The sequence below is a fragment of the Pristiophorus japonicus genome, chromosome 2, assembly GCF_044704955.1.
Source record: "Pristiophorus japonicus isolate sPriJap1 chromosome 2, sPriJap1.hap1, whole genome shotgun sequence".
Classification (NCBI taxonomy): Eukaryota; Metazoa; Chordata; class Chondrichthyes; family Pristiophoridae; genus Pristiophorus; species Pristiophorus japonicus.
In genome coordinates this window covers 316,138,423-316,160,808 of record NC_091978.1, presented here as the reverse complement: position 1 = coordinate 316,160,808, position 22,386 = coordinate 316,138,423, and the positions used below count along the sequence as shown (strand labels likewise).

General features: G+C 42.6%; 1 protein-coding gene across 1 annotated transcript; it reads right to left on the bottom strand.

Moving 5' to 3' along the window:
- Window positions 1-731: 731 nt before the first annotated feature.
- On the bottom strand, window positions 732-21,596 carry LOC139234539 (immunoglobulin J chain-like). The gene is made up of 4 exons (XM_070865266.1): window positions 21,533-21,596; window positions 16,481-16,598; window positions 8,681-8,761; window positions 732-1,131 (listed from the first exon to the last, which is right to left on the bottom strand). Exons 1-4 carry the CDS (start codon window positions 21,594-21,596, stop codon window positions 873-875), a joined length of 522 nt encoding a protein of 173 aa, XP_070721367.1. The 3' UTR covers window positions 732-872.
- Window positions 21,597-22,386: the final 790 nt, after the last annotated feature.

The window sequence follows — 22,386 nt, the reverse complement described above, 5'->3', positions numbered from 1 at the left end:
CCTACCTTTTCAACCTCCTCTAGTTCTATGTCTTAACTTGTGACCTCTGTTTTTCAGACTCTGGCCTACTGTGTGTCCTCTCCGTCTTTCTCTATCATCTTCAGGCATCATGACTCTGCACGCCTGAATTTTCTTTTTAACCCTTTCGTCTTGTTACATCTCTCTCTCCTTCATCCTATTTAGTAGAATTGAGAGTTCAAAGGATAACTGCAGCTAAAGTAAATTTAATGCTAGATCCATGTAAAAGTCATGTTAAGGTGCATAATATAGGATGTAAAGTTATATTGATAGTTGGCTTGATTTACGTTTGATGGAGAGGAAGGTGAAAGTATGTAGGACCCATCATCAGGCAGTTTAAATGTTTTGGATAGAGTTCATGATAGAAAGAATTGTACATGATCAGTGGAGGAAACTGGTTTGACAGTCTTTTCCTGTTCCATGCTTTCCTATGTTTTTATATATATTAACAGTTACAGTTTGTGCATTTGTACAAAACAGGTACTGTGCACTAGCATGCCATGTTTCCCACATTACAACAGTGACTAAAGTCCCAAAAAGTACTTCATTGTAAAGCGCTTTCAGACATCCGGTGGTCATGAAAGACGCTATATAAATGCAAGACTTTCTTTCTTCTTTCTTTCATGTTTTCCCATTGTCTCCATTTTGTTTGTCACCATGAAGTGAAGCAAACTGTGACACATTTATAAAGGACACCATAATATAGAGAACAGCGTTTATTATGAAACAAGAGTTGAAGCTGTGAAGCATTTTATGGTCTGCTTGAAGAAGGCAACAGGTCAGTATGGCTAAATGCCAAAGCTAAAATGCCATAAAGAAACAGGTGCAATTATTTGTATAATCTTTAGAGCAATTTATGGAGCATCTGACATAGATGCCCAATCAATTGTTGTTTCAACAGGCAGCTGCGTAGGTTTTGGAATCATGTGGTCATCTTCATGTTTGAGGCATTCAGGATTGAGGACAGCATTCACTTCTTTGCCATTTCCAATGTTGATTTGATGGTACAGGCATTTTCTGTTGTCATAGGCGTAACATGTATCATCAGGTGGAGGTTGGGGGTTGCATTGTGATCCTACTGAAGAAGTTGCCTTTTGGTTGCAATTCTTTAAGCTGCAATGAAAGGTATTATCACAGATATAATTGCCATTGAACATATGGTACTGCTTTCTGAAAGTCATTAGACGTTCAGAAAAATGAATTTACCTAATATGCAGTGGAAACGTTTTATAATTAATTTTCTAATTCATTTAGCATATTCCAAATGTCTGAAAACTCTTTTGCATGAAACTAACATCCATTTGTAGTGAATTTGAGAGCTTACTGTACAAGTTATGAAATGGGGGACTAATGTTGGCTTTCTAATGACAGTCAATCATAGTGTCATTAGGAAAATGGCTCCAAAGAAACTGCCAATATTTTCGCTAGAAGTGTAACTCTTTGAGTGATAGAGGATTTGAGTTAACACCAATGTTCCCGCTAATTATTTTATGGGTGCATGAACCTTTTAACACGCATGTGCGGCTATTCAAATTATGGTGCATGCGCGATTTTTTCCATTTAAAAGCCGACGAGTGGCCTGCGCAGCCATGCAGCTTAATGGGAACATTGGTCAACACCCAATGTGAAGGCTGAAAATTCTATTCACCTCATTAGCTCAATGATTTTTTTTCTCCCTGCAGGATCCACTTGTGGCAGACTATGGTCAAATTCTGAACGGCAAAGACATTCCATTCCTTTCCAAATCTTTTATTGATATCCCCGTGTCAGCTGTGGCTCAGTGGGTAGCACACTTGCCTCTGAGTTGGAAGGTTGTGAGTTCAAATCCTACTCCAGGGTCTTGAGCACATAATTCTAGGCTGACACTCCAATACAGTGGGTTTCGGATGAGATGTTAAACCAAGGACCCCGTTTGCCCTCTCAGGTGGGGGAGCAGGGGAGTTATCACTGGTGTCCTGGCCAATATTTATCCCTCAATCAACATAACAAAAACAGTTTATCTGGTCATTATTGCATTGCTGTTTGCAGGAGCTTGCTGTGTGCAAATTGGCTGTCACATTTCCTGCATTACAACAATGACTTCGCTTCATTGGCTATAAAATGCTTTGAGACATCCAGTGGTTATGAAAGGCACTATATAAATGTAAGTCTTTCTTTCCAACTGATAAACAATTTGAAGAGATGGAACATTAGGAGCCACAAGTGTAAAAGAGACTGGTGGCTGCAGCTGCAATTGGGAGAGCTCACTGAGGGAAAAGGGATGCAGCTGGAAAGATTAATGGAATAGCAGAGGAAGGACTACAAACAATCATAGAGTGAGGGAAAGAGTAACAGAGAAAGGGAGTGTAGCTGATGCTGAGAGTGAATAGAAAATTAGGATGAATGAAAAGAGAGACTTCTTCTGACCCAATAAAAACCAGGATTGAGGGAGAGTCCTATCTGTAAAATTGATGAATGAGGTAAGTGGGTTTTGTTAGACCAGAATAATCTGAACAGTAGGACAAGTGATATGGCATGACACAATATCCCACAAGTCCTGTGAATATCTACACTTATAAATCATTAGCGGCAGCAAATCACTCGATTTACTGCTCAGCTCTTGCATTGCCACTGCTGCCCTAGAACCAAGTCATAAAAGGATTATAAAGTATTATTAAACCCATTTGGTGCAAAATTCAGATCTGTAGCCCACGTATTTTGGCTGCTACAAATCCCCTTAGAGCTCCAAAATGACATCCGCGGTGCACAGGCACACTTCTGGTGCGAATTGCACTGGACAGCATATTGGTGAAGGTGTTAATGCATGCTCAATGAGCATTCATTGGAAGTATGCAGAGTAAGCAGATCATGACGTCAATCAGTGTACATCGCTGATTTGACGCCAGCCCTGTCATTTTGGAGCTCAGCGTTCCAGCTAACGCTCTCTCTTAACCTAGTACAGCGAACACATGTTCAGCAGCAGGAAGGACCCTAAACCAGCGCTCGTTAAATGGATTAACTACTTACAGGATAGTTGCTAGTTGATTTCTTCTTGCTGTTCGTACGCTTGTACAAGTGCTTGGTGCTTTCTTTAGTGGTTTAAAGTTACAAAAGTCCACAGGGAGTGGTGTGGCAGGTGATGAAGGACTTTTTGCTGACTTCGAGGCTTCTCTCGCTGTCAGACATGGGTGCACTAATCGGTCTCGCTGTCATGGGCCCGCGAGGGACTATGGAGCGTCCTCCTCCGTTTCGGATGCCCCCAAAAGTTTGTCGCCATCCTCCGCCTGCTCCACAACGACATGCAAGCCATGATCCTGACCAACGGATCCACCACAGACCCAATCCACGTCCGGACCGGGGTCAAGCAGGGCTGCGTCATCGCGCCAACCCTCTTCTCGATCTTCCTCGCTGCAATGCTCCACCTCACATTCAACAAGCTCCCTGCTGGAGTAGAACTAAACTATAGAAGCAGTGGGAACCTGTTCAACCTTTGTCGCCTCTAGGCCAGATCCAAGATCGTCCCATCCTCTGTCATCGAACTACAGGTTGCGGACGACGTTTGTGTCTGCACACATTCAGAGGCTGAACTCCAAGCCATCGTCAATATCTTCATCGAGGTGTATGAAAGAATAGGCCTTGCACTAAACATCTGTACGACAAAGGTCCTCCGCCAACCTGACACCGCCACACAGCACTGCCCCCCGGTCATCAAAATGCACGGTGCGGCCTTGGACAATGTGGACCACTTTCCATACCTAGGGAACCTACTATCAGCAAGGTCAGACATCGACGATGAGGTCCAACACCGCCAGCACAGCTTTTGGTCGACTGATGACGAGAGTGTTCGAAGACCAGGACCTCAAATCTGGCACCAAGCTTATGGTCTACAGGGCTGTAGTGATACCCGCCCTCCTTATATGGCTCAGAGACGTGGACGATATACAGTAGACACCTCAAACGCTGCCTCCGCAAGATCCTACAAATCCCCTGGGAGGATAGATGCACCAACGTCAGTGTTCTTGATCAGGCCAACATCCCCAGCATCGAAACACTAACCACACTCGACCAGCTCCGTTGGGCGGGCTACATCGTCCGCATGCCAGACACAAGACTCCCAAAGCAAGCACTCTACTTGGAGCTACTACATGGCAAGCGATCCCCAGGTGGGCAGAGGAAATGTTTCAAGGACACCTTCAAAGCCTCCTTGATAAAGTGCAACATTCCCACCGACACCTGGGAATCCCGAGCCAAAGACTGCCCTAAGTGGAGGAAGAGCATCCAGGAGGGCGCTGAGCACCTTGAGTCTCGTCGCCAAGAGCAGGCAGAAAACAGGCGCAGGCAGCGGAAGGAGCGTGCTGCAAACCAGACTCCCCACCCACCCTTTCTTTCAATGACTGTCTGTCCCAACTGTGACAGAGACTGCAATTCCCGTATTGGACTGTACAATCACCTGAGAACTCACTTTTAGAGTGGATTTCAAGGGACTGCCTACGATGATGAATAAGCATTCCCCTTGAAATACAGCATAATTTGGAGAGTGAACAGAGGTCACGCAGCAGTACAAGCTGCTAGAAGAGAGAGGGTGGGAGAAGGACTCTCAGCAGGAGGCCATATTTGCCCAGGGTGTTCAGGGTGCAATTCTCATACCTGAATCTCAGCGAGGAACAACGTGCAAAATGTTTGCGTTCCAGTAAGGACGTCCTCACTGAAATCTGCCACCTGCCTGCAGCCACAACTACCTCAGAGCAGGGCAAGGATTGCATTGCCTGTGGCTGTGAAGGTAACTGTAGCGATGAACTTTCATGCATTGGGCTCATTCGAGGCTGGAGCTGGAGATATTTGAAACATCTCACAGTTTGCTGTTCACTGTTGCGTACAGAGATCTCTGAGGCTCTCTATTCCAAGAGAGCTGACTACATTTCACTCTCTCTTGAAAGAGACTGGATGCACATCGCTTTGTGGGCACCGCATGTCAACTCTGCCATGTATGGGAACTGAAAAGGATTCCACTCCCTCAAGATCCAGCTAGTGTGCAACCAGAGGCAGCGAATCATGTAGGTCAGTGGCCAGTATCCTGACAGCAGTCATGATGCCTTCATTGTGCAGCAGTCCGCTGTGCCATCGACATTTGAGCCATCATGCTAAACCAAAGGGTGGGTACTGGGCAACAAGGGCTATTTGCTGACGACATGGCTGATGACTCCGGTGCGCAACCCATGGACATATGTGTAGCATGCATACAATGAAAGCCATGCTGCCACATGTAATGTCATAGAGCAGACCATTGGCATGTCTAAACAACACCTCCGCTGCATGGCTTCCTTGGGAGGAGCCCTGCAGTACTTGGCAGAGCAGGTGTCGAAATTCGTGGTGGTCTGCTGCATGCTGCGCAATCTTGCCACCATAAGGGCACAGCCCTTATCACCAGCTATACGGTGAGCCGCTGAGGAGCAGAAGGAAGAGGAAGGGAGGAGACAACCTAGACTGCCCTTTTCTGGCTGGGCTTTCCGTGACAAACTCATCCAAGTGCAATACCGGTAACTGCAATCACAATTCCCCATTCACCAACAGTCCCACGTTATCTTCCCTCGGCCACTGACCATCACAGCATCTGCTTGGCACAATGCAAAAATAAAAGCCTCCACAAAATAAATATTCAAAATCAAATTCATAAATCAGATCATGCCATATTGCATACAATGATAAACTAATAATCCTTGTGCATCCCCTTAGTGCCTGTCTTCCACGTGCCCTTGCCTATCCTCCTGCCCCTACGCAGCGCTCCCACCGCGGCTGCAGCATAGCTGGTGGAAGGCTGCTGGTGGCCTTGCAGGATGACCTCACGCAGCTCTTGGCCTAGAAGGCTCGGCTACAGACTGCACCACCTCGGCATGGGCGGCAGCTGTCTGAACTGGCTGGATAACACGTGTCAGTATCTGAGCTGGTGACTGCGAGTTTGAAATCGAGTGAGGTGTGTCTTCATCATCACTTTCGTGTTGCTCTTCCACCACTGCCTGACTAGGTTTCAGTTCTTGAGTATCTGAAAGGAGAAAGACACAAGGGTAAGGTTGTGGCGAGGGGAGGGGGGAAAGACAGGAGGTGCATGTTTATACCATCTGCAGCTTGTAAGTCAGAATAGATTGTGGAGTGAGGGGTAAGTGGCATGTGAGAAGGATGGTTTCAGCCCCGTTGCTGGCCATGGCCTCTGCAATGGCCGTTCCAATAATGGCCAGCACTGTCTCCTTCATGGGGGTTAGATCATGCAGGTGCACCTATCTCTGCCGATTAACTCCTGCTTCCTCCGGATGTATGTCACCTTATCCTGTAAGAGAGAATGAAGTGTGTCAGTGAGTGTCGTGCAATCTATTTGGGTGATGTGGCTGTCATGGTTGAATAGCTGGCAATGTGTGTAAGCTGTGAGACGTGGGTATGAAGCTTGCAGCAGTACAAAGTGTGAGGGTGAGGTGAAGCTAGTAATGTTAGGTATGAGTCTCGATTGATAGAGATTGTTGGTAGCTGAGTGATGGGTATGTGACGCATAGAGCAGTGGCTGAAGCTTGTGTTACAGTTGGTAGGATATGGCATTTGAAAATGCATTGACTTACCTTGACCATGCATGTGAGGTCGTTGAACCTCTTGTGGCACTGCTTCCAGGTCCTCAGGACTTGTCTCCTTGGATTGACCGCTGTGGCTATCTCCTCCCATTGCCTTCTGGGCACCTGTCTGGAGGGCTTCCTGGCTCCCTGTGAATAGAGCACTTCTGTCCGCCTTTCCACCTCCTCCACCAAGGACTCCAGTGCTGTGTGGAAAATCTTGGAGCCTGCTCTCTCCCATGTTCTTGAGTATTTCCTGGCTGAGATTTACTTGTAGAATGACTTCCAGCACCTGCTCCAGCGAAAATTCACCTCCCCTTTAAGAGGTGCAGGCTAGCTTTAAGTGGTGCTAACATCTCATGATTTTGGGCCCTCACTGATGAATGAAGCCAATCAACAGTGTGGTTAGTGCACACTGAAATCACATAAATGAGCATTAGATTGAATGGGTGTGGATTGATCAACATTGCAATTGCCGTATCCATTTTCGGGGGTTCTCGAATTTAGTCCCCATTATCTCTATCACTTTGCCTATAATTGATGTAATTTCAACTTCTCATGGAACAGTCACGAGGAGGTGACAAATCCACAGCACAAACCGTGGTTGTAGGCATTCTAGATTCTATCAACACTATTGTGGTCATTACTCCAAATATGTTGTCTCATACTTTCTCCTCCCTGAATGCTCACTGTGTTGAAATTGCACAATCTCTGACCCCAATTCATTCTTTCCTGGGTCCTCAAAATACCTTTTTTCCTCATTTTCCCTACCTACTGCACTCTACAGGCTTTTAAAACTCCAAAATGCCGGTAATTTCCTCTGAGCTACTTGCACTCTGCCACCCTAACTTTCCTGACAGAATAGCAGAAAACACTTCTGCACGTGTAAACAGGGTTTCTGCCATACTTCCAGCAAAGTTATACCAGTGGAGCGGGAGCAGGAACAGTTTCCAGGAAGGTTCTGGCATTAGTGTCAGTTAACTATTACTTCTTCAACCATCAACTCCTCTTCTACTCTTTTCAATCTTGTCAGTGTTGTTCACCATGGAACGATCATTTGAACGTAGTAAATCATAGAATCATACAGCACAGAAGGAGGCCATTAGGCTCGTCACAACTGTGCCGACTCTTTGAAAGAGCTGTCTAATTTAGTTGGAAATTAGCCCTCTTCAAGTACATGACCAATTGTCTTTTGAACGTTCCTATAAAATCTGATTCAGATAGTGTGTTCCAGATTTTAACACCCCCCTATGTGAAGAAGTTTCTCCTCCAGTTCTTTTGCCACTTATTTTAAATCTGTGACCTTTGGTTACCGACCCACTTGCTGGAGGAAATACTTTCTCCCTCCTTGCTCCATCAAAACCCCTCATCATTTTGATTACTTCTATTAGGTCGCCCCTTAACCTTCCACTAAAATGTCCCACTAAAGTAATCATTCAGTTACATAGGAACATAGCAACAGGAGTAGGCCATTCAACCCCTCGAGACTGCTCCGTCATTCATTGGCTGATCTGTGACCTAACTCCATATCCCGTCTTCGCCCATATCCCTTAATACCTTTAGTTAACAAAAAGCTATCCATCTCTGATTTAAAATTAACAATTGATCTAGCATCAATTGCCGTTTATGGAAGAGAGTTCCAAACTTCTTTGTGTGTAGGTGTTTTCTAATTTCACTCTTGAAAGCTCTGGCTCTAATTTTTAGACTATGCGCCCAGTCTTTTATTTTTATGCTGTCCCTTACCTCTTTAGTCATCCATGGCTGTTTTTTTTTTGGCAAGTAGAGCTCTTGCCCCTCAGGGGTACAAACTGGTTCTGTATCACCGTAAATTCTTATTTAAACATCTCCCACTGATCTCCTGTCATTTTACCCATTAGCAAGTATGATGTTTCTGAATGATGTGATCCATTTGCTAGGGGCAAAATTACTTCAAAGAAGTAATACTATATAATTAAGCTGCTGTTTTCCTTCTGCCAAATACCATGTGCACAATATATTGTAAAATCTGAATTTCTGTACTGTTTGTGGGTTGATTATCTGAAGCCCACTGTAATTATACATTGCAAAAGTGACAAAAATAGCAATCTTACAAATCTGAAATTTTGTAGACAAACTTGGTCCGAAGAGGGGAGGTTGGGTCTGAAATGTTCACTCTGCTTCTCATGGGAACTCTGTAATAAAAGAGCAATTAACAGTCATCCCAAGATTACTAGAGACTCTCAGTCATGTGCTCCTAGATCATTTTGCATGTGAACATCTTTCAGTGCTGATGAAGTTTATATAATGCTCTTAATTAAAACAATTAAAACAAAAATAATAATTAAAATCAATCATCGAAAATTCTTTGCAATGTGGCAGTAACACTGAAACTGAACGCAGGATAGATAATTAATAAAGTCAAAGAGCGGTTATATTGCCCCTGTTAAGTAACTTTAACCATCACCGTGAGACGATGAGTGTAGCATTACTCAAACTGAACCTGAGGCATTTCGGGGTTTTGCCTTCTAGCATGATATAAGATTGTAGTTTCACACCAACTGAGCTAGATGCTGTGCAATTGGAACTGGTGCACAGTGAACTTTTTATATGAGCGTCTGGGTTGACTGAGTAGCTCTTTGACTTAGAACTGATATCTAGCAGTTGTACTTCGAATAAATAGTGGGGGCAAGAACTCTAGAATTAATTACGATACAATTGGGTGCCAGAATGTGGTAGGGTCTTTCGGGATGGGTAAAATGAGATGCGATGAATGGTAATCCTTATCTTGTGATCAGCTGGTATCAGCTGTTTTCCATGGACTGGCACCTCTTACAGTCACTACACCTCCCATGAACTGCTTATACAACACCTTGTCCAGCAAAATGGACAACAACTAACTGTTTATCCAGTGAGGGCAAGTTCAACTACCTGCAGTAATCCTGACTGTGGATCTTACTGTTTTCCATTTTTAGTTCAGTTCAGCAATAGTTTGTTTGCAGTTTAGTTAGGAAAATACCTGCAAAAATAATAAGCACCCAAACTATGCACATTGCTTTTCCTGCTATTGGAACTCTTTTATCAGGCGATAGTATTCCCCAGAATTCTGTCTCTTGTATGCAGAAGTAGAAATGTAGGAGTAAATTTGACAAGATTTTCTGGCCTCAGCTTGGACATAAAATTATTGGTTGTGGGGGGATTGTGTGTCAAAATTCCTGATATATGTTCCCGACAGGAGAACTGTGCTGTTGTAGGAGGTAGGCACCTTTAAAATATACCAGAACTCTAGGCATTCGGCACCTGCTAGATATATCTAACTGCATATAAGTTTAAAGTGGCCACACATAAAATGGCTGCCCAGGCATGATGGGAAATCAGGTAGTCAAGCTGTGAACTGTTGAATGTTCAATGACCGAGCAATAACCCTGTGAGGCCCACTATAGGAATGCCTTGGATGCAGGATAAGAATAATGAGGAGAGAACCCATCTCCCGTATTCAAGGTCATAAACCAATTAATTCCCCAGGAAGAAAGAGATAAGAGAACCCATCTCCTGTAAACAAGGTTATAAACCAATTATTTCTCCAAGAAGAAAGAACTAGTGAGAGAACCTATCTCCTATAGTAAAGTCATCAATCAGCCCAAGCTGACAATAATCGAACATATGGTTCCCGAGACACGAGGGGAATTCTATTGGGTTAAAAGAACCTATATGTAATCTATAATCGTTGTGATTGTCTTGTGTCCAGCCGTGATGGGCTGTGTAGCTGTAGTAAACTGTTTGTAACTGTTGTAAAACATATAAAGGTGCATGTAACCCTTTGTTCTGTGGAGAGAAACCTGGATACGGTCCTGAGTTTTCCTCCCTGCTGAGCGTAATAAAGGCCGCCAGGCATTGGAACCGACTCTGAGTGTTGAGTGATTCTTCTGAGAAAACACTAACGCTAACAATGGCGTAGTCGACGGGATTTCCCGGAGTCGCTGGACGCCCTTGGAAAAAACCCGGGTGAGTATAAAAAACAATGTTTAATTATAAAGGGTGCGGAAGGTGGAAGCTGGTTGATCGACACGAGGAGAGGTCTAATATCTCAAACGCCTAGCCTGAGCCTGAATTAAGAGGACTTTTGTCCCACGTGACGGCCAGGAACCAAGTAGGCGTAGGGAACACACTTAGACCGTGGGATCGTGATACCGAGAGACATCTTCCAGACCCAGTAGTGTAATTTGAAATACCCCGGGGTAGAACCAAGCGGTGTATAGCGGCTAACGGAATCCAAACCTGTGAACAGGGTCGGACTAACAGGCCGAGCGGTGGTAGGTAGTCGTTAAGGTTAACGTAAGCACTGCGGGAATTGCTTAAACGCGTTTTAAGAATTGTATAAGTTTGTGTAACAGCAGAACTTGTGACTTGACAGTAGCTAGGAGACGGTTTACTACAAGTTACGCTAGGTAGAAAGCGGACCTCTGAGAGTAGATTCCTAACGGTACTAGTCCTACCCAGGAATGGCCATGAAAGCAAGTAACCTCGAGTGGGGATCAGAAGGGTCCATTACCCGCCATCTGGCAGAAAAAACAAAAGAAGCTAATCGAAAAAAAAAATGATTAGCTCAGGGTGGAATCCTCAGGAACTACCAGCAAAGCAAAGGGAACGGTGGGAGAAGGAACGGAAAGTCAAAAAGAAAAAAAAAAGGCTGTGGTCTTGATACTGCGAGCCCATGTAAATTAACATAGGAAACTAAGATTAAAAAAAAAACTGACGGTGATTGTCTTAAGTGAAGTATGGAAGAGGAATAGAACCGGCCAAAGAAAAAGATTACTAGGAAAGAAGAGAGACTTTTGTGAACGTGTGTATTAAATGAGAAGTGCCTGTGTGATTTTTGACTGCGGAATGAATTTTTTATGTTTTCATGTTCCGAAAGCCTGGTTGGAAGAGGAATGCAAGTGTCTGTTTATTTTAGAAACAGAGTGAAAGTCTTTTTTAACCCTTTGTAGTGTTGTCCTGTATGTGGGAAGTTTTAAGACATTTAAGTTAGAAACGCAGGTGTAGATTTATTCGGATGATAAGTTACGGAGCTAGGAAAGTAAACAAATGTATAAAGGATAGGTTTGTTGAGCAAAAGATTTATTTGACACGCTCACTTACTTGTCGAAAGAAAACATGCAATGATTGATTGGATTGAAAGACATAAATTTAGTCTCGGAATGAGATAAAGAATGCTTTAAAAAAAAGAGCTTCTAGCAAAAAAAAAAAGTTTTAAATAAAGATTGAAATTACAAAGTTTGAATTGGGATTTTGAGATATTCAGAGAAGGCACAGAAAATACTGAGGTGGATTTAAAAAAAAGAAAAAGATTAAATTAAATCTGATCAGGTCAAACTCCTGGGCAAGTGGCGAGCTATCTGCGAAGGTGTAAAAGGAACTTTTGGAAAATGTTAAAAACAGCAAGCTTTAGTAACGACTTTGAAACTGGAGCATTTTGAGATAACGAAAGGCAGCCCTCAAACTCTCAAAGCTGGACTCCATTCCAGTTATGGAGAAAAAGAAAAAGATAAAGACGCCACTTTGAAAGTAAACAAATGATTTTAAATTAACAACTTTATGGAGTTACGAACCCTCCGTGTAAAATACAAAACCTAATTTGAAGAAAGAAAAAAAGATGTAACGGACTAAATGGAAAAAGACATAACTTACTAAATACTAGTTGATGTTTGCTGTGAAAAAGATATTGGTTTAATTAGAAGGAAAAAAAATAAATTGGAAGAGGTAAAAAACACTCGACATGGATTCGAATTTTAAATTATGAAAAAGTTTCAATGCAGTTTGAAAAGATTTCCAAAATGGACAATGTTTATCAAAAATGTCCCGAACAGTCTAAACAAGCAGGAGGGTTTTGAAGATAACGAGGAGAAAGAGAGAAATAAAAAAACAGAATTGAATTTCAGTAAACAAAATTGCTATTGTATGTGTGGTCTTGTTTTAAAACAATTAAAAAAAAATTCTTTGGCAAGTACTTGAATTAGAAGTTAAGAAAACATTGGAGTTTACTCTAATGATTTATGCTGTTTAACGGATTCCTAATTTCGGAGCCAGTTTTGAAGGCACAAAGACTTTTTTTTCAGATGATTACTTGAAGTCACGTAATGACATGAGGTCTTCTTACAAACCTGGAAAGGAGTTAACCCTTTCCATTGACAGCCGTTTTATACTGAACATTATTAATTTGGATTTCTTAATAGAAAAAAAAAGACTCACCTAACAGAGGAAACAAAAATAAAAACAGAACTAGCTTATGTAATAATACTTGCCTGATACAATAAAGAAATAGAGAATCAATAAAACAAATTGAAGAGTTAAAAGCTAAGATAAACAGGCTGGAAGAGATAACGGGACTAGACGGATAGTGCAGTGCGCAGCCATAGCACCATCACCTATGGTAATAGAGCCAATGTACCCCACGGTGGGTAGGTGTAGTCCACAAACCCAACCTAACGGTAAAGCAGACAGCGATGTTTGGAGGAATAGCTTTGGCCTTGGTCATAGGAGTTTGGGTAATATTTAAGTGGGTAAAGACATGGGCGCACGCCCTACAGATTCAGCTCGAAATGGTTCGATTATAACCTTGTGCTTCTGATTTTGCAGGGTGACAGGGACACTCGTAGAGCAAAAAACTTAACCCCTGGTGACGACCAGGCCGTCTGTTTAAAATTACAGATAATACTTACCGGAATGGGAATACGAACGGCGCTACTCATAATATGGATAGCCCTGCGACATGCACGTACCCTGGGCAACACCGACGGATTGCAGAGCACGCTGGAAATAAACAACTACATGAACTATGGAGTCTTGTTTAATTTAACGGATGGAATGTGCATCCCAGCAGCCAAGAACTGGAGCAAGGACAGGACTTATTTTAATGCATGGTTACAAGTGAATCCTAAAAGGAATCCTAATAAGAATAAGAGTATGTGTACAGTGCTCCACGGGTATAAGGAGCAGATGCATTAAACGGAGGGATGTCAAAGGGCCCGATGAATGTACTTTTGGCATAATTTGCGCGCCTCCGGGACAATCCCAGCAATCGGTCATCCGCAAGAAGGGAATGGGGCTGTGTGGGTATTACGAGGAGGCGGGGGCGGCTGCAATATCATTGTATGTATGTTTCTCACCCCCTCCAACACCGCACCCATAAGAACCACTACATTGCCCGAGGAACTGCCTTGTCCCATAACTACGAAGGGACCAGAGAATGGGATTGTAATGTACAACGAAGGGGAACTGTTGTATGATAATGTTAAACATGAAATTGTGCCTGTTCTGATCAATATTTCAGGAATCCAGATGCCGGAATACTGTACCGAACAGTCAAGGAAAATGTAAAATGTATTAAGTAAAGTTGTAATGCAGCAGGCTGCCGATGCAATGGGTGCCAGTAGGTTCCGGGGACAGGGGTTAGCCCCCAGGATGAAGAGGGAAATAGTTAATGATGTTGTTACCGTTTTCAATACAGGGACCTCCGTAGTGAACTCGATAGATATACAAGGGTTAAATCAGAGGGTGGAACAGCTTAGAGGGGTGATGAAGGGGTTATTAGAGAGGGTGGAGCAAAACCAGGAAGACCAAGCCAACCTAGGAAAGGAGGGTGCCGAAATCCAGTTGGATGGCATCTCAGTCCTGGAAGCTCACGCCAAAACCATCAATCACCTCATTGATAGAGAAAAAGAAGATACAGGAAAGCAAAGACAGGGGCAACTCTGTCACGCTTATGGTCTGTGGATGGTGGGACAGATCCGCCACAATCTTGACCAGATCCAACGCGGGGAAGTACCCGATTGGATAGACAGTTCACATTTAGCTCAGTTGGCTAACCAAAGGGGGACACTGGATAATTGTACTCTGAAGGGACTAACCCAAGTATACCCAGCAATTCCAGATTGCCAGATGGGTAGGACTACCGGGATAGGGATAGTCCTGATGATCCCTATAGCCACGCCGGACTCAGTGCCGTTCCCCCCTATACCAACTAGAGAATATCGGAGTAATACGGGAAAATGTCTCCATACGTTACTATCTGACCACCACCTCTGCCGTTCGTCGAAACAACATACTTACCAGGATTTCCCTAGCAGATTGCAAGCAAAAGGGGGAAATCACAGTATGCCCTCATCCGGTGAGTCGAGGGGAGCTAGACGAGTGCGGGTTTAACCGAACCGATGGGTGTGTACTAGAAATAGTGCCCGCACACATGCACTTCACGAGGGCAGGCTACGGAGGGAAGGGAAGATACTGCGTCTCTACTACTGAGCGTTCATTCCAGTATAATGACCTGCAGTGCCCTATACCACAGCCAAACTTTTGCTTTACACCACTACGACCTGTCGCGATCGGGCAAGCGCATATCACCCAGGTTAGGCGCTGGAAGTCCGAAGTTATTAAGATAACCGATCAGCTCCATGATCATTTACAGGATTATGACGAACCAGATCAGGTCCCTATCCCACATCGAACCGAAGTATTACGAGAGTTGAGGCTCAGAGTGGGTCAATCCGTAAAGCTCTACCACCAACTACAAACTAAAATCAAAGTACTGGAAGAAGATACCGAGGTAGACTTACAAAGTCAGAGTTGGTGGAGAAAGGTCTGGGACTGGGAAATAAATGTGAACATCCACCCATGGATTCGAATAATTTCACATATACTGGTCGGGATACAATTGATCTTAGCAATAACATGGGGCATAATGGCCTGCCAGGCATGCAGACACCACGCACAGCGAAGACATACAAATCACCGTTCCCCGGATACTAAACAAGCCTGTTTGATAAGGGGCCAGGAGGATTTAGCCTTTGTCAATTTGATTTAAGCAACCGGGACTCCTGAAACTGTGTGACTGGCCAGCACGATGAGGCAGGGAGTACCGGGCTGTGCACAAAAAAAAAAATCTAATAAAGGTAGAATGGTCGGTTAAAAGGGGACTAGGACTAGTCCCTTTACCGAAAGGGGGAGTTGTTGTAGGAGGTAGGCACCTTTAAAATATACCAGAACACTAGGCATTAGGCACCTGCTAGATATATCTAACCGCATATAAGTTTAAAGTGGCCACACATAAAATGGCTGCCCAGGCATGATGGGAAATCAGGTAGTCAAGCTGTGAACTGTTGAATGTTCAATGACCGAGCAATAACCCTGTGAGGCCCACTATAGGAATGCCTTGGATGCAGGATAAGAATAATGAGGAGAGAACCCATCTCCCGTATTCAAGGCCATAAACCAATTAATTCCCCAGGAAGAAAGAGATAAGAGAACCCATCTCCTGTAAACAAGGTTATAAACCAATTATTTCTCCAAGAAGAAAGAACTAGTGAGAGAACCTATCTCCTATAGTAAAGTCATCAATCAGCCCAAGCTGACAATAATCGAACATATGGTTCCCGAGACACGAGGGGAATTCTATTGGGTTAAAAGAACCTATATGTAATCTATAATCGTTGTGATTGTCTTGTGTCCAGCCGTGATGGGCTGTGTAGCTGTAGTAAACTGTTTGTAACTGTTGTAAAACATATAAAGGTGCATGTAACCCTTTGTTCTGTGGAGAGAAACCTGGATACGGTCCTGAGTTTTCCTCCCCGCTGAGCGTAATAAAGGCCGCCAGGCATTGGAACCGACTCTGAGTGTTGAGTGATTCTTCTGAGAAAACACTAACGCTAACATGTGCTATACCTGGGATCCAGTCCTAACTGATGGGATGATTGTCTCCTATCTGTTGTAAGGATCCATTCGATTGTCCGAACCCATTTTCTTGTGGACATGTGTTCACAGAACAAAACTGCCTACAATCAGTTTCTGGTAATTTGCCTTTCCATTTTCTTACTGTGCGGTGACTATGATAAGGATACAACAATGCAGCTACTTACATAATTTTTATATCTCTCACGAGTTGCTCCACTTGTGCGCCAATAGGTTTTTCAATTCTGGATATCACCTTCAAACACTTACATTTTGAATCAACTAGAAGGTGGCTTTCGGAGTTAGCTGTAAAGATAGACATGGTTATTGGTCTCTAAATCTGAAGCACTATTAATAAAAATGAGGAACTAGTGTTTCCTGTATTGAAAGCCCAGGTGTAAGCTCAGTTCAGTAATAGTTTGGTTTCAGAGTGTGAGCACAAGATAGCTCTACTTATCAAATGCACATTCTGAATTTCTCACTGTTGGAGTGAATCACAAAGGACCAATGCTATTTAACAGAAGCACATTGATGGACTGGGAATGATACCACCAGGCCCCTAGCAGAAGGGTTGGAAAGGAAAAGCAGCTTCATCATCATCATCATCATAGGCAGTCCCTCGGAATCGAGGAAGACTTGTCACTGTTGGGGTTGTCCATGAGGGTACTGACGTTCCAAGTCCCGAACTTCATGTTAACAGAGTGGAAGATGCCTGTGCGTGAGTTCTTTTAACGTGGGGTGGTCGTTGCACACCGGCTACCACACGGGCTTAGCTGAGCGAGGTCTAGATCCAGTGGCAAGGGGGTCCAAGATGACTGGAGACCAGGCACTGCTATATGGGCCTAGTTGCCTGCGGCGAGATGTTGGCCAGTGGCCCACCGCAGTTCAGGGTGGGAGGGCAGGGGGGTCACAGCCATGGAACTCACCACGTGTTTGAGGAGGAGAAGAGGCCAGGTCACCAGTGGGGAAGGAGTGCTCCAGTCATCGCTGAAGGAGGAGGGGAGGCCAGTCGCCGACGTGGGAGAGGGGGACCCGGTCGTGGTTGAGGAGGAGGCCGTCTGTCACCACGGTAGGTCCAGCCATTGTCGAGGAGGCCCAGACTCTGCCATGGAGGAGAGGCCCATCCGCCGCCGCTGGCAGTGTTCCGATCGCTGCTGGAGGGGGGGTGGAGGCCCGATAGCCAGGTCCAGGTCGCGGGCACTGCCTCCGGAGGTCGTCGGAGGATGTCAGAGGTCACTGGAGGTCGTCAGAGGTCGTCGATGGGTGAGGTGGTGGGAAGCCTGCGGCAGGCCTGGATGACCCAAACTCGTGGGACTCATTGGAGGTCATTGGGGGTCGCCGGAGATCGCCGTAATTCACCAGGGGACTTCGGTGGTTGTCGGAGGTTGCTGGGGAACGTCGCTGGTCGCTAGAGGTTGCCGGAGGTTGTCCGGGGACATCGATGGGTGATGTGGTGGGAAGCCTGCATTCTAGATGACTACAAACACCATTCCGGAATGCCCAGAGCTCGTCAGCATCCACTAGTGAGACACTTGCTTTCAAAGAAGTTACTGTAGGTGTGAGAGTTACACAGCATCAGTATCATGTAACAGGAAAAAACTGTTATTCTGAAAAATAATATACCAAGGTATGAATGGGATTGAGATTATAAACTACTCAAGTGATTAAATTATTGTATCCTCCACAACATCGGAAACTGCAAAGGGATATTGATAAACAGGAGACTAAAACCTTGATAAGACCTCAGTTAGACTATTGTGCAACATTAGACTCCACACTAACAGAAGCATTTTGAGGCTTTAGAAAGAGTGCAATGTAGATTCACTAGGATGCTGCCTGGTAGGAAGAAATACAAATACCATCAAGGAAATATTCTGATTTGTCTTCCTTTTATCTAAAGTGGATCAGCTCACACTTCCCCACATTGAACTCCATTAGCTTTGCCCACTCACTTTATTTATCAATCTCCCTTAGTAATTTCCTGCTCCCATCTACGCAACTTACTGTGCCTCCTAACTTTGGGACATTTACAAACTTGAACATATAACTCTCTATTCTTTCATCCAAGTCATTGATATATCTGATAAAACGCTAATTCCCCAGTACTGATCCCTGGGCAACACCACTTGTCACATCCTGCCAATCAGAGAACATTTCTTTTATCCCTACTTTCTGTCTCTTCGCAATCAATTACCAATCCATGTCACAAATGTCACAAAGTTACCTCCAATTCCATGTGTTTTCATTTTTCTGACTAATTTCTTGTGCAGACCTTATCAAATGTCTTCTGGAAGTATAGACAATGTCCCTAGACATTCTCCTATCCACCATGCTAGTGACCATCTCAAACATTCAACTAGATTAGTCAGACATAACCTACCCTTCACAAATCCATGCTGACTCACTTTGATCAGCTCATACTTATCCAAGTGCTCAGTCACTGTCCCTGATGATAGAATCCAGTAACTTCCTCACAGCTGATGCTAAACTGACAAACCTGCAATTCCCAAATCAAGAGAGCTTTGGAAAATTATGACTAATATCTCTACAATTGGCTCAATTTTTTTTAATACCCTGCGGTGAAAACCATCATGTTCTGGAGATTTGTCTACATAAGTTCCATTATTTTCTCCATTACTATTTTAAAATTTATATTATATTCACTAAATTTTGACTTCAATTAAGGTTTTTTTGTACTGTGGATATTTTATCCTCTTCCCCTCAGTGAAAATGGACACAAAGTATTAATTTAACAAGTTTTCCATTTACTTAGTGTTCATTACAGTCTCATCTACATCTGTCTTTATTGGGCTCACATTCCCCCTTACCGCTATTTCTCTTAATATATTTATAAAAGTTTTGCTGTTAGGTTTAATATCTCTTGCAATCTTTTCCCCTTTTTTTTAAAAAACTTATTACTTTCTATGCATCCCTGACATAAGCACTGAGCCAAAACTGCCCTACAATTGGCTATCTTATTTGGAGAAGCTGTGGCATGGCTGGCCTGAGAAATGGCAATTTCACTGGTGCAGTATAGTGTATACCTTTGAGATTGGGGTTAAAGTATAATGTTTGGGGAGAGGGAACTTAGGAATGCCAGAAATGAGAACACTTTCCTTTCCCCAGCAAGCATATAATTTAAAAAGCAATATACAATTCTCTTTAGAGAAAAAGAACAACATAAATTGACTAGAATTCATTTTCATGAAACAACACATATACTTTCATATATGTTTTAGGCTCATTGAAATGTATTTGGAGTGCTTTTAGGCTCAGAAGCAAAATTTAGTTTTACAATTTTGTATTTTAGTTTTGTGCATTTTGCTGTAAGCTAGTTGATTTTTTATATTTCTGTATTTTGTAATTGGATTTCAATGTTTTGTTGCCATTTTTCAATGTTTTACAAACCTTTGAAAACTTTTATTTCTTTTTAAAAATTACTTTGAATTAGCAACGTTTGTATTAACCTTTAATTTTATTGTAATTATTTTAATTGTGGCTTGCTTTAGATTTTGAATTTTAATAGCCAAATATGAAAATTAAAGCATTTCATCTTAACAGCCTTACAAAACGTTTGAATTCCAGAGTTGGTACTTTGCTCACCAGTGGTGCTGTTCACTCTGTTTTTTCACTGTAGCCCCAACCCTACCACAGTAATATGCTAATGTACTGCTTTCCCAGCCAGCCTTGAGTCAATTACAATATCAAATTTGTTACAGGAGGCTGACAAGGCTGTTGGATAAAGTTAAAACAAGCAATGCCATATATGCTGATGAACTTATCATGATTTGTCTTAGCTTACAAAATAGGCAAGTTAAATTCAGAAGAATTTTAACTCAAACACTCATGCCACTTCCTGCATTTAAAGTAATCATAAGCTTCAATAAATTCATCAGCATCTGTATCCTTTCCAGTTTTAAATTGTAACAAAGGCTTTGGCCTTGAACCAGAATAGACAATTCAGCTTGTTTCAGGGCCTGATTTGTCAATTTTTCAGATATTTCCGTGAGATAACTAAGTAGAGAAAACCTGACAGTCAATGCATTGACATATTAGTATTCTAACTCATTGCTCCGCAGAGGGATTAGATTTGTGTTAAACAATTTCTAATCATAGATTTCTTATATGGGCTGGGCTGTCCAAATAAAGCATCTAGCAAAGCCAGGTCGCTTCCTTTCAAGAAGGAATAGAAAGCTGGAGAATTGTTACCTATTAATCCAATATACTCTGAAAGGCACCATCTGAGTAATGAAGTATAGGAGTTAGTAGATTAAACTACTGGTGTGTGCAATGTGTTGGTGAAAGTTTTATTCTCACATTGCAGTGCTTAACCTCAGCAACTGCTGTTAGGAAGCACTGAGCAATGACTAGGTGCTAACCCATAGGAGAGAGAAAATCAGAGGCAAAAGTATTCATGTGCAACTTAAGGACTGCCTCAGCAGTGACTCTGGTAATCCTTGGCATATCATAGGTTTAATATAACATACACTGTTATACTCTCTCATCAAGAAACAAAATAAAATATGCCCCTTGGTGTGACTGAGAACATTGTAGAGTGGGTCTAGTCGTGTCACTTTCATCCGTTTTCAGAATGAGACATTGAATCAAATCATTGTCTGCCCCCACAAGTGGACATAAAAGTTGCCATCACACTATTTGAAGATGAGCAGGGGAGGTCTACCCTGGTTAACATTTATCCCTCAATCAACATCACTAAAGCAGCTCAGCCCACTAAATGAAGGGTCTCTGACCAAAGGGTAATGCTCCTTTCCATTTTGACATACACAACAGGTAGCTAACATAGCTACTGCTTAATCTGTAGCTATCTTGCAGTGATGAGAAACTAGAAGGACTTTAACATTAGGGCTGACAGACACATTTGAAATGTGTGTTTAGACGTGATAAGAATAACTGTCAGGTAAGTTAAACATTCTTAGTTGTTTTTGTCTGTGACCAAAGTGTGCAAAAATTGACCATTTTCCCTTTAGTTTACAGCAATGCAGTGCACAATATCACTGTTCACAAATGAACTTTGATAAATCAATGAATGCTAAATGTATATCATTGATCTGCTGCAAAAGCTCATACCAGTATCTCAAGATGCAATATGCTCACTGATACTGTGTCTAATTATCATGGAGAAGACCCTAGTCTTTCTATATCTCTATAGGTTAACAAAACAGGAAAATGTACTCATCATATGCTATAAAGTGAAATATAATCATTATTAAAAACCTTACCTGCTGGAAGAGCTGTGTAAAGTAGAATTGCTGCAAGTGGCACCAGCATATGTTTAGTCTTCATTATGGGACTCTCTGCTTCTGTGATTTACCTTTAGTGTTGCAGCTGTTCACTTGGTCTGATCTGTATGCTTGAACAAAATGAAACAGTAAACTGTTTTGCTTGTCTTATGAGTTTGTTTGTTTAAATAACTCCAGATTAGTTTCTGTTCCATTTTAAGAAGCAGCTTCAGTATAGAAACCAGATGTTGCTCTGCAGTCTTTGACTGTGGACATTTTAGAAGACAAAAGGATACATCAGAAAATTAGTCAAATATCTGTTAACTACAAATAGATATTTCAAAAAGATTTTAGTGATTGGGAAAAAGTTGCAGTGTCTCTGTACAATGCAAAGAACAGTGGAGATCCCCCAGACTGGGAGAGATATAGGAAGAGCTGCAAAAAGGGAATATGAGAAAAAATCTGTGAGGGTTATCAAGGATAACACTAAAGACTTTTACAAGTATATTAAGAGAAAGAGGGTGGCTAAGAGTGATGCAGGCCCTGTAAAGACAGACAGAGGTGATATTGTAATTGAAAATACTTCCTTTGTTATCTGTCTTCACAATAGAAGATTAGGATAAAGTACCAGAGATACAAGGAAAACTAAAAATAAATCTAAGGAAGAAACTTACTTGATTTAATAGAAGTAAAAAAATGGTAATGGAGAAAATAATGACACAAAAAATAGAGATCTCCAAGACCCGATGGTTTCCACTCCAGGGTATTAAAATAAATAGGTGAGGAAATTATAGGTGCTCTAGTCATGATCTTCCAAAACTCTCTCGATTCAGGAAATGTCCCTTTGGAATGGA

Bases quoted from the DNA above. Each gene is read 5' to 3' on its own strand.
- LOC139234539 (XM_070865266.1), bottom strand. From the start codon at position 21,596: ATGAAGACTAAACATATGCTGGTGCCACTTGCAGCAATTCTACTTTAC. The intron at 16,599-21,532 runs GTAAGGTTTTTA...CTATCTTTACAG, and splicing joins TTACACAGCTCTTCCAGCAG to CTAACTCCGAAAGCCACCTT. The intron at 1,132-8,680 runs GTAAGATTGCTA...CTTTCATTGCAG, and splicing joins GTCTACAAAATTTCAGATTT to CTTAAAGAATTGCAACCAAA.